Source organism: Perca flavescens, chromosome 15 (assembly GCF_004354835.1).
Source record: "Perca flavescens isolate YP-PL-M2 chromosome 15, PFLA_1.0, whole genome shotgun sequence".
Lineage (NCBI taxonomy): Eukaryota > Metazoa > Chordata > Actinopteri > Perciformes > Percidae > Perca > Perca flavescens.
Genome location: NC_041345.1, coordinates 24,825,079 through 24,837,962, shown reverse-complemented (window position 1 = coordinate 24,837,962; position 12,884 = coordinate 24,825,079). Strand labels below are relative to the sequence as shown.

General features: G+C 41.0%; 1 protein-coding gene across 1 annotated transcript in view; it reads left to right on the top strand.

The window, feature by feature from the left end:
* The window catches only part of cpt1a2b (carnitine palmitoyltransferase 1A2b), a 71,688-nt gene that overhangs the window by 28,376 nt on the left and 30,428 nt on the right, over positions 1 to 12,884 (top strand). The window contains exons 10-13 of the mRNA XM_028598689.1: positions 366 to 561; positions 8,150 to 8,338; positions 9,354 to 9,459; positions 12,194 to 12,310. Coding sequence (XP_028454490.1) covers positions 366 to 561; positions 8,150 to 8,338; positions 9,354 to 9,459; positions 12,194 to 12,310 — 608 coding nt within the window. The remainder of the gene's footprint in view (positions 1 to 365; positions 562 to 8,149; positions 8,339 to 9,353; positions 9,460 to 12,193; positions 12,311 to 12,884) is intronic.

Below are 12,884 nucleotides of genomic sequence, written 5' to 3'. Positions count from 1 at the left end.
AAACTGAACACTAAAGCTGACAGAGCTTTTGAAACAATCTCTCCTAGACTGTGGAACGCTTTACTGCATGGTTTAAGAGTGACTGCATCTGTTGGAATCTTTAAAAAGCAGCTAAAGACGCATCTTTTTATTTCATTTAGCCACATTGTTGACTGTATTACTTTGTGTTTTACTACAATTTATTGTGATTTGTTGTGCTTTGTTTTAATGTACAGTATTCTGTCTGCGAGAAGTGCTACATAAATAAACTTTACTTACTTACATTGGAAAACAGGCTTCGTGAAAATGTGTCCTTGTCGGAGAAAATGAAGCAGATGATGGAAATGACTGATCTGCCAGTGGAACAATCCTCCTTTTCTTCGCAGATGTGCTCCAGCACTGGCAGGACAGCGAGTTTGTGGCAGTGTACCACAAGGGTCGCTTTTTCCGCCTGTGGGTGTACACGGCAGGCCGGCTGCTGTCACCCAGGGAGATCGAGCACCAGATCCAGAGGATCCTGGATGACCCTTCTCCCCCGCAACCTGGAGAGGAGAAACTGGGAGCTCTTACTGCTGGAGACAGGTAGGACCGATAGGGTGGAGGTATGCTCTGGCTGGTATATATACTGGAATGCATTTGTAAATTTTGCAAATAGACGTATTTGTCTCTTACCTGTAGAACTTACTGATTAATACTTTTTATTCAGTAGTAATGGCTGAATGCATGCCTTACTCTTGGGTTGTTTTCGCTCAATGGTGTTTTAAGCACCCCAATATGTCCTTCAGGGCGGCACTGCTCCCGTGGACTTCAAGGCACCTAACCTTAACCATAAACCTAACCATTGCCTAATCCTAGTGCCTTCCAGGCAGTGCTGCCTGCCAGTGGGTATATCACATCCTCACAGAGCAGCGAGCTTGGCTATAGACTCTATGGGGCCAATTTGCTTAAAGATGTCTTTCCTTGTGTTGTCTGCTAATCTGCACAAGTTGTTGAGAAATTGTTATTGTTGAAATCCATTGCATCCATAGCAGTGTTAAATTGCATTTGGAAAAAATGTTGACTTGCAACATGTTCACTTCCAGGCAGCGCTACCTATGTGTGTTGGTGGCTTAAAACACAGCTAAACGTTGTTTACATCAGTATTATTTGTAAAATTAGAATGTATTTTTTTCAGTTTTGAAAAATTAGGGCTGCCATCAATTAAAATATAATCAATGATTGTCCATAGTTAACTTGTGATTCAACGTCCAATTTTTTATCTGTTCTAAATGTACTTTTAAAGGGATTTTTCAAGTTTTTAATGCTCTTAGCAACATGGGTGCAGACAAATATGCTTGCTTTATGCAAATGTTTATTATTGCAACAATCCAATCCACTTTATTTATATAGCACGATTTTAACAAACACAAGGTTTCCTAAGTGCTGCACAAAAGATGAAACAAAATAAATAAATAACACAAAAGCACAGAGGTACCCAATATAAAGATGAATGCAATAAAAATTAAATACGTTAACATCAATTAAAATAAGCAAATATGCACATCAACACTCTACCTGGTGTTAAAAGCCAAAGAAAAGAGGTGGGTTTTAAAATTAGACAGAGGAGGCCTGTCTAATGTGCAGAGGCAGTCCATTCCAGAGTTTTGGAGCTGCAACGGCAACGCTTGATCCCCTCTGAGCTTGAGCCTAGCTTTAGGCACCATCAGGAGCAGCTGGTCAGCTGACCTGAGAGATCTGGTGGGAGTGTAGGGGTGTAGCAGCTCAGTGAGGTAAGGTGGGGCAAGGCCATTCAAGGCTTTAAAAACAAAAGAATTTTAAAGTGAATCCTGAAATGGACAGGCAACCAGTGGAGTGAAGATAAAATCAGTGAAATGTGCTCATACTTTCAGCATTTTGAACCAGTTGAAGACGAGCAATGGAGGACCCACTAGCCCCTATATAAAGTGCATTACAGTAATCCAGCAGAGTAGTCACAAAGGCATGGATTACGGTCTCAAAGTATTGTCTCTGAAGGACTGGTTTGATTTTTGCCAGCTGCCTTAACTGGAAAAAGCTAGACTTCACCACAGCTTTAATCTGGCTGTCAAATTTGAGATCGTAGTCCACTTTTACCCCCAATTTTTTTACAATTGGCTTGCCATACTGTGCCAGAGAACCCAGATCAACTAGGGGAGTGGCCATAGAAGTTCCACCAAAGACCATGACTTCTGTCTTCATTAAAATTTAGAAAATTCAAACACATCCAAGCTTTTATGTCATGTAAACACTGTAGCAGTGGGTTAACAGAGTAGGACTCTGACTTTTTGAGGGGGACGTAGATCTGGCGGTCATCCGCATAACAGTGAAAGGAAATGCCATGTTTCCTAAAAATGGAACCAAGTGGGAGTAGATAAATATAAAATAAAAGAGGGCCACATGAGAGAGGAGCAGTGGAGGACACGGAGTCATCAAGGCCGACACAGAAAGTCCGATGTGACAGGTAGGACCTGAACCATTCCAGTGCTGTGCCACTGATGCCCACCCACTGCTCCAAAACGAGCAATGAGGATGTCATGGTCCACTGTATCAAATGCTGCAGTCAAATCTAAAAGTACAAGGATAACACAGTGACCAGCTAAAAAGTTATCATTAAAAACTCTTAAAAGCGCTGATTCTGTGCTGTGCAATGTTTTAAAACCGGATTGGAAAATTTCAAGAATACTTTGTTCATTTAAAAAGTCCATTAGCTGGGAATATACAATCTTCTCTAAGTTTTTAGAGAAGAAGGGCAATTTGGAGATAGGCCTAAAGCTTGCCAAAATACCGGTAGTAGGATCCAGCCCAGTTTTTTTTTTTTTTTTATAAAGGCAGTACAACTGCATGTTTAAGAATTTCAGGAACTACTCCAGACGACAGACTGCTATTGATAACTGTGAGACAAGATGGCCCAACAGTAGGAAAAACCTCCTTAAAAAATCGGGGCGGGACAGTATCATCCGGAGAACCCGAGGGCTTCAGGTGACCCACAATCTCCTGCACAAAAGGCAGGGTCACAGGCTCAAACGTGTCGAACACAGCAGGGCAGGGGACAAACACCGAAGCAGCAAGTGAACTAAGTGATCTGGTAGAAGTGACTTTATCAATAAAATAGTGAAGAAAATTCTCACACACAGCAGGAGAGGCCTCAATGACATTCTGTGGTGCATTTAAAGCAGAGTTAATAACTTTAAACAACACACGGGGTTTACAACAGTTACAACAAATATTTTCTTTTAGCCTCTTTAACAGTGGATTGGTAATGACGCCAGCAATCCCTCAATATTTGAAGACACTTGCAATTTGTCCTTTTTCCACTTTCGTTCAGCTCTTCGACAATCCTGTCTGGCAGTGCGGGTACTTCAGCCAAGGCTCTGATTTGGCTTTCTGCTGCCTAGTCTTTAATGGAGCCGCAATGTCTATAGCAGTTTGACAGGAAGAGAAACCATAAATTAAGAGCCTTTGTGTCCTCACACACAGACTCGGGAATGACGCAGATTTGGCTGAAAACTGCGGAGAAGTGAGCAGCACTTGGTCACAGTGTGTGACCACGTTCATGTGTAGGCCCAAGTACAGACTGCACAGGATTAAGAGTCAATGAGGTTTAAAAAGTCTCGCGCCAAAGGGTTTTCAGGGCAACACACATGAATATTACAATCTCCAACAATAAGGACCTGGTCATTTTTAGGCATAATATCAGCCCAAAACAGAAAATTCTGGTAAAAAGTCTCTGTTGCATTTGGGTGGCCGGTAGACCACAGCACACAAAACCGAGTTAGAATGCCCCAGCTCAAACAAACGGAGTTCAAAGCTGGTGAAGGATGACGGCGATAACTGTTTACATTTAAAGTCACTCTTAAAAACAGTCGCAATTCCTCCTCCACGGCCAGATGTCCGAGGAGAATTAAAAAAGCAGCACTCATCTGGTCAAAAGGTCGGTGAAAACACTGGACTCACCAACACTCAGCCAGGTCTTGGAGATAAAAAAGGAAATCCAGTTCCCGGAATATGAAGAAATCCTTATGGATAAATGATTTATTCACAAGCGATCTGGCGTTTACCAGGCCAAACCTAGCAAGAGCTGGCAGGTCAGGGCGAACGCCAGCGGAGACGAGGAGAGTTTTATATCCATAATTATCAAAGTTGATGAGGTTTTTGGCAGAGGTTCTCAGATCTAGCAGCGTTTGGCGATCATACACCAGCAGAGTGTTGACGGTATGTGCAACAAGTGTCACAAGCAGCAGAAACGCACACAACAGTGGGAGTAGCTGACGGCAGAGATGGGAGTAAGTCACACATGGGCAAGTCACAAGCAAGTCTCAAGTCTTAACCTTCAAGTCTCAAGCAAGTCCAAGTCGTTTTTTGTGACAATCAAGCAACTCAAGTCATAGCTTTGGTCAAGCAAGTCACAAGTCAAGTCATACCAAAGTGTCCATTTTTAAACAAGCTCAAGGCAGTGATTATGAACTGCTGGAGTTTTATTTGCATTTTTTACTCAATATTCAAAAGACATTGCGTCCACATACATCTGAAGAGTTTAAATTAACACAGATAAAAAAGCACAGCCTAAAACTGATATTAGGCCAACAATAAATCAACATTGTTCAATATGCCTCAAACATGACATCAAATCATGAAATTCCTTCAAACAATTTCAAGTATAATGGTTCCTAAGTCAAATAATATTCTTCAAACATGCCTCACTTTTATGAGACAGAAACACATCCTTTAACCTTTCCTTCTCCTAAAGAACAAAACGTATTCTTTAAGAGGAGCTGAATCCTTCCAAAAATCACCTTTGCTTTCACATGGAATGGAAAGTATATGTTGATATTTGTCAGTGTATTTGTGCGCGAATGTGTGCGTGTTTGAGAGAGTGAGTGAAAAGTTATTTGTGTGTGTGTGTGTGTGTGTGTGTGTGTGTGTGTGTGTGTGTTTTTTTATTCGCTCTAACCGCCACCTTGAACAAATAGGGGAGGGTGTGCGTATTCATGGCCAAACACTGAAGGGACTTTTGTCCATCACAAACGTCCAAATAGTGGTTCAGCTGAATATGGGGACTGGAACCCGAATCTCTCCCGATTTGAAGTGTCTGATGAAATTCAACGTCGGAATTTTTTGTACTGCAGACCTTGCAAACTGCCATTCGTCTTTTTCTTTGCCTTGTCAGATGTATAATCCTTATAGCCAAACTTTATTTTCTGTGCAGAGGGATAGGCGCCGATTTACGTTTTCCTCCGACGGTGCTCACACGCGCACACAAAAAAAAGTGTTTGCATTTCAGAACCTTAGGAAACTGACAGCGGCCGACACGAACACACACGCCATAATAAAGCCGTAACGTAGGCCTAGCCTATAGGCTATCTTTCAACTCAGGACAGCGCCACTTCTCACTAATACAGATAGGATTGGAGATGAAAAGTTTAACTGGCTCTTAACCGCGATCAGCTTCGTGAGAAATTAAGAATCAATGCCACCGACATAGCCAATCACACTATGACAGACGCTCCACAACTGCAGTGTTTAATTTTAGATTAACGTAAAAATGAACTGGCAGTCTGGCACACGTGGGCGGTCAGTATTTTCCGTGGGTGCTCCGGAGCACCCACGGTATCGGCGCCCATGAGAGGGATCCATGACGTTAAGTTACTAGCCATAGCCAGTGTTGTTTACGGAGGCCGCGCACCGCGTCATCATATCAACGGTTCCTGCGCATGCAACAGCACTAAAATTGTAAAGTTAACTCCTCCTCAATATAAGAGGGGGAAAAAATAGATTTATTAAACAGAAAATCAAGTCATTTCAAGTCATTTGACTCAAGTCTAAGTCAAGTCTCAAGTTATGAATATCAAGTCAAAGTCAAGTCGAGTCTTTTATGAATGTTAATCAAGCAAGTCTCAAGTCCTAAAATTTGCGACTCAAGTCTAACTCTAGTCAAGTCATGTGACTCGAGTCCCCCATGTCTGGCTGACGGCCTGCCTCACACACTGGCGCCATCTTGCCATCCAAGATCATCATCCAAAACAATGACGACATATATTATTCCTTTCCTGTCTAATCACAGAATGAGTAACTTTGCAGATAAAAGTGCAAATAAGGTCAACAATAACAATAGTCTAGACTATAATGGTACTCCAGTGTGCACAGTAGAGTGCCTGGATATTCCGATAAAAGCTTTGGGAATTTGGTGTTCCTATCTGTGACTTGCAGCAGGATCGGTTATGCATAAACCTCGCTCAACCGACGCTCTGCTTTTTTAAATCATGATCTGCTTGTAGACCAAGGTTATCCAGGCAACCATTTGTTTCTGTGTTTGTCCAACTGGTGGAGATTTGAAACTTGCTCATAGGGATGTTAACAACTATTCTAGTTTTACTATAGTGTATATATAACTTTTAGATAGTTATAGTTAAAAATATCTCCTGTGGTTGATTGTCATCAGTAGCTGGTAGCTGCATTGCTGTAAAACAAACAACCTGAAATTATATATTGCTGCTTTATAACATCATATTGTTATAAGTATAAGTATTATGTGCTTGTGTGCATAGTAGAATTCCTCTCATCTGTGACACAGATGTTACAAGTTTCCAATCTGTTTTCAGTGATTCAGCATTTGGGTTTTTAAATCTCTGCAAGGCATATTCAAAAGGTCTCCTCTCACCTCATTTATCTAGCAAAAATAATATATTTAGAAAGAAATATAATAAAAAGAAATATTTGCTGGGTCCAGCATCTCAAATGTGAGAAATGATTTTACCAAAACAATTTGAAAATTACAACCGTGGGATGAAAGTGTTTTTCACTGTTTGATATTTTAGGCCCTGTTCACACGATGACGCTCGTGGGTAAAAACAGAAAAATGTTTTATCAGATGTGCCTTTTGTTTATACAGCGACGGCGTTTTTGGGGCTTAAAAACGCAAAAAAAGTGAAACCACCCTCCAGAGTGGAAATCTTAAACGCTCCACCGTGGCGTTACCGTCTAAAGGGTAAAAACGCAAAAGTCTGAAGACAGCGGTGTGGAGAGAGACGAGAAAAAGGCGTCCAGGTAGTCTGTTATGGAGTAGGCTCCAGAAATTATAGGCTCCTGTTATCTAAAAGCTTTTCAATGTAATGACTCAATATTGAAATGATTTCGACAATGTGGATAAGGTTTTTATAGTTCAATGACCATATGTAGGCTAGTCATTTGAGCCAGAGTGGGCTACAACGTTGCGGATGAAGAGAAAGCGAGAGCGAGCGAGTGCCAGAGGGCAGAGGAGGGTCTGCTTCAGCCTCGTCTGCCTGCTGCCTCTCGCTCTCAAGCAGCGGCTGAAGGGCCGCGAGGCTCAGGGTATTGGTAGTGCTCCCGTGGGTGCTGTGCTGTGGCTTATCGCGGTCAACTGTGCCAGTCATCATCGGACAAAAACCTGCAACTCCATCGCCTCGTCTTTTTCAGACCAGCTTTTGTTGTTTGCTTCGACATGTTTTGGTTTCGCGCTACTAGGGAGAGAAGTAGAAGGAAGGTTCCACCTAGCCGCCTGGTGTGCATACTACATCGAATTTCACACACTTTTGCACCACCATATGCACGCAGATCGTAACTGGGTTTCTATGCAAATGTTTAAAAATAAAAAATAAATATTTCCCATGACTTTTTATTTTTTTAAAGATTATTTTTTGGGCTTTTCCCTTTTTTATTATGTAGTGACAGTGGATAGATGTGAAAGGGGGAGAAAGATGGGGGACAACACGCAGCAAAGGGCAGCAAGTTGGAATCAAACCCTGCGCCGCTGCCCACATGGGGCGAACGCTCTTACTGGGTGAGCTAGAGGCCGCCCCTCCATGAGTATTTTTTGAACAAACCCGACAGTGTGCAAACGTCACTCCAGTTGATCGCAAAATGATTCTATATTTGCAACATGTCAAGTGTTCTTAGATTGTTTTGCCAGTTGGATGGACACATTATCATGTCAAAGGGAGGATGTGGTTTTGTAATCTGCTCCTTCTTTAAATAAGGCCAAATAAATCTGAGGTCCTCCAAGTTCAATCCTTCATCTTAATCATGAAGCACATCTGCAGTTTCCTCTTCCATGAACTTCCTGTTCTTTTTAGACCATTTATTTAGTCTGTGCTGTTTTGGACAATTGAGAAATGTGGTTTCTTTTGTGATCTAGGGTTCCTTGGGCTCAGATGAGGAAGCAGTACTTCAGCTCCGGCATCAATAAGCGATCCCTGGATTCCATCGAGAGGGCGGCCTTCTTCATCACCTTGGACGATGAAGAGCAAGGCATGAGGGGAGAGGACCCAGCAGGGAACTTGGACCGCTATGCCAAGTCCGTACTGCATGGGAAATGTTACGATAGGTGAGGGGGACACACAGGAAAGAAACTAGATGGGTGTTGAGAAACTATTTGGGGCCTTGACATGGCAACCAGAGATATGTTATGTTATCTCGTTCCACTGGTATCTCTTCAGCACTACTTTTGGCTGCTTTTGAATTCCAAAATAACACCCTGTAATACTAAATGGTATATCTTTAGAAATGATCAACTTTTCTCAGTAATTAATCTACAACTGCTTTTAATAAAGGAAATCGATATTGAAGATGAATTAAACTATTGACAGACAGGAAGTACACCTTGTCTTTTTTTATTTTATTTTGTAAATTAAAAACATTGCGTTTTTAGAAAAATACCCACATTGGCAGAATTATCACAATAGTATTTATGGCAGGATTCCCCTTGAACTCCAGTGCAGAGTTGTGGAAGTGAAAGCATTAGGTCATTGTGAGCATGCTGATGCATATCACATCCTCACAGAGCAGCAAGCGTAGCTGTAGACTCTAAGGGGCCAATTTGCTTAAAGATGTCTTTCCTTGTGTGGTCTGCTAATCTGCACAAGTTCTTGAGAAATTCTTATTGTTGAAATCCATTGCAGCCAACCTATGCAATCTTATCTACCTACTTGGTCTATAGGGAGAAATACTCTCTCCCCCCCATTTTTATAGCAGTGTTAAATTGCATTTGGAAAAAATGTTGACTTGTACATCTATTTATTTATTTATTTATTTTTTAAAGATTATTTTTTGGGGCATTTTTAGGCCTTTATTGACAGGACCGATGAAGACATGAAAGGGGAGAGAGGGGGAATGACGTGCAGCAGAGGGTTAGAGTCGAACTTGGGCCCGCTGCGTCAAGGAGTAAACCTCTACATATGGGCGCCCGCTCTAACAACTGAGCTATCCGGGCGCCCAGCACATCTATTTTTTGATTCAAATATAACATGAGGGTTTGAATAAATTAGTACACATTTTGGACATACAGGTAACATTTTCTCACGTTTCAGCCATATCTCCGTCTTTCTTCTGTCGTCCCTCAGGTGGTTTGATAAATCTTTCTCCATTGTGATCTACAAGAATGGGAAAAGTGGACTAAATGCTGAGCACTCCTGGGCTGATGCACCGACAGTGGCTCACCTTTGGGAGGTGGGTGTTCGATGGCTTCAGTTTGTCTCTCAAATTGAATTGAATTTCTGCTTACTATCAGAATACTTTATTGATCCCCCTCAGGGAAATTAAGTTGCAGTTTCAGTCAACTTTAAGGCAAAAAATAAGAGTAAGAAAACAAACTGGTCAATAAGTATATACAGTAACCTAGCTAAAGTGCAAAAAAATACAAATATTAAAGGTGCTCTAAGTGATGTGATTTTTAGGCTACAAATTTTTTTGCCACATACAGCAAACATCTCCTCACTATCTGCTAGCTGCCAGTCCCCTGGACACACTGTAAAAAAACGCTGTCTCTGAAGACAGCTCAGGTTCCACAAATGGCAACAAAAACATGGGGCGTTTCTCAATACCAAGAATGCAAAGTACGGACTTGTGTTCTTGCTGGTTGTTCTTGGAAGAATAAACTCGCAAGTTCACAAGCACAGAAAACGCTGTTAACCGTTTGAGACAATGCATTCTTCCTGTTATTGCTCAACACCTCCCAGCATAGAGGCTACCTGCAAGGCTCCAAAATAACAGCTAGATATAAAAACCACAACAATATAACCACTTTGTATTAAAACAATCTCCGGACAAGAAAACCTCATAATGCTACAACTATTGCAATAATATTGAAAAATAAAACTAATTGAGCTTTAATTTTATTGTTTATGGTTTAGCTCAAACACCCTTTACTTATTCAAAGAGTGGAACGCGATCCCTATTATTAGTAGGGTTGGGCATCGAGAACCAATTCCTAATCGGAATAGTTTAAAAAATTACGATTCCATCAGAATCTTTTCTTTATTGGAATCGTTTGGAGGATTTGGTTTCAAATCCGATCATCACTTTCCAATTTAACATGCGCAAGTTTGGGTTTCCGTAGTGGCCAGGTGCTTGTTGTGTTGCAGCCATGGAGCACAGTAAGTGGTGCTGTAGTGTGGCTTTATTTTACGTTGAAAAAGCCCCGTCAAACTGCAACCCACCTTTGAATATAAAGAACTCTTTCCTCTTATTGGTGAAATAAGCATGTGACCCGTTTCAGCTCCACCACTCAAAGAATCGGAATCGATAAGAACCAGAATCGAAAGGAAGAATCGGAATCAGAATCGTTAAAATCCAAACGATGCCCAACCCTAATTATTAGTGTATAAGTTTAAGTCAGTTTAAATAAAAAAAAGAAATAGGCATATGCACTGGTGTGTCCTATGTGTTCCTATTAGTATTATGTGGAATTATCATTTCTATATTATTGTAGTGCACTGTATATGCCCAGGGAGATGGAAATTAGACATTCAAATTATAAAGGTTGGTGTCTCCCCTTTAGTCTACATAACATGTCATAGCATGTTACCACTTTATGTACAACTGTTCATTTATCATACAGACTGAAACCCAACTTCTAATTAATCAGAAAACAAATACACCAAACCCGTTTCTGAGAAATGGCCTTGTTTAGAGGATTACAAAATGAATACTGAAAGAAAAAGCAGCCCAGATGACGCTGTAGCTGTCACAAGAGCTGCTGCTTATCATCCTTATACTACCGCTGCAGCTGCTGCTACATAACAGCTGGAGGAAGTCTTATTTTGGTCATCAAAAAATGGATCCCACAGACAGTTGTTTGTTGGAGTTCATCTGACAGATGCATTGAAAAGGCAGGGCAACACTCAGTACGTCATTCATCTGTATACTTCTGCCAGTGAGGTCCATGCTTGTCATTCCAACAGTGAAAATTATAGCTGAATGATTGATTCTGGCCGTACCACAGTATGAAATCCGACAGAACATCAGACAAAAGATGACCACTTCATAATTGCATAAGTGCATCATTTAATATTTGATGCACCCACACAGTGAATGAAAGATCGACTGGGCAGCGGAACGAAGACATGCCGTTTGACACAAATGCAGCATTGTATGTCCAACACTGATGGCATGGGTGCCGTGAGTTATAAGAACGACCACCATGTGGGCCTGCTGAAGCGCTAACTGTGCAGTTAGTCATTTATTCCATTGTCAGTGGTTTAGAAGCACGCACAGGAAATGTATGCATGAATGTGTGTCCATCCAGAAAGTCCCACTGTGACCTTTTGGGGTCTCTGTATAAAAGAGAGAACCAATAATAGCGATATTTAAAAACTAACTGGTAGAGTCATTTGAGTTGTATTTTGGGTTAGTGTGTATTTGGATGTTAAAAAGAGCATGTCTCTTTCCCAGTGGTGGAAGAAGTACTCTGATCCTTTACTCAAGTAAAAGTACTAATACCACAGTGTATAAATACTCCGTGACAACTAAAAGTCCTGCATTGAAAGTGTTACTTAAGTAAAAGTATGTAAGTATAATCAGCAAAATGGAAAGGAGTAAAAGTACTCAATGCAGAAAAATGCCTCACATTTTAGAAACTGGAAACGTTCTTTGTTTACCCTGCTAATCATTTCAGCTGGACTTGCAGGCTGTTATATCGTTGGCTAGTTTAACTTATAATAAAACATTGTATTTTATAAACTACATGGGTTTTGTGTGCAAAACTCTTAATTTGTAAAGTAACTAAAGCTGTCCGACGAATGTAGTGGAGTAAAAAGTACAATATTTCTCTCAAATGTAGTGGAATAGAAGTAGGAAGTGGCAAGAACAGAAAAGAAGTACAAGTACATCAAATTTGTACTTAAGCACAGTACTTGACTAAATGTACTTGGTTACATTCCACCACTGCTCTTTCCCTCCCCAGTTCACCCTGGCCACAGATGCCTTCCAGCTGGGCTACTCTGAGGACGGGCACTGCAAAGGCGAGGTGGACCGCTCACTACCCCTACCCCAGAGGCTGGTCTGGGACATCCCCTCAGAGGTACAAACACTCTGTTCAGATGTGTTCAAACATTCTGCCCTGACATTAAAAAGCCTTAACATGAATGTTATGGTTGAGATCATATCGTACAATGCAGTAAACATGCCTATTCGTTCTCCTAAACATATCTGCCTGTACAAGCAGACACAAGCCCAAAGACCATGCAGGGCTGCCAATGAAACCAACACGGTCGAACATGTCTGACAATAGTTGGCGTGCAACTGCATCCTTCACGTAGAAAGATTACCCATTTCACCTTGTCGTGGAACTTCTGAGAAAATCGCACGACCAATATATTGTTAAAAAGTTGAAACGCTCCTCTAAAGATATATCAAGTCAAATAGTTTTTATATTACGTTTTTTTTTTATTTTATCTATTACTTCTGATAATGGTGTTGGTCTGTGTACCTACAGTTTATAGATCCATTCAGTCTAAAGCAGGGATCTTCAACAGGGGCACCTCAGAGTCAATGCAGTCAATTATTATTCATTTTTGAAAGTTTTTTTTTCCAAAATTAAAAAGCCTTAACATGAATCTTATAGATAGATAGATAGATCGATCTATCTAGATCTG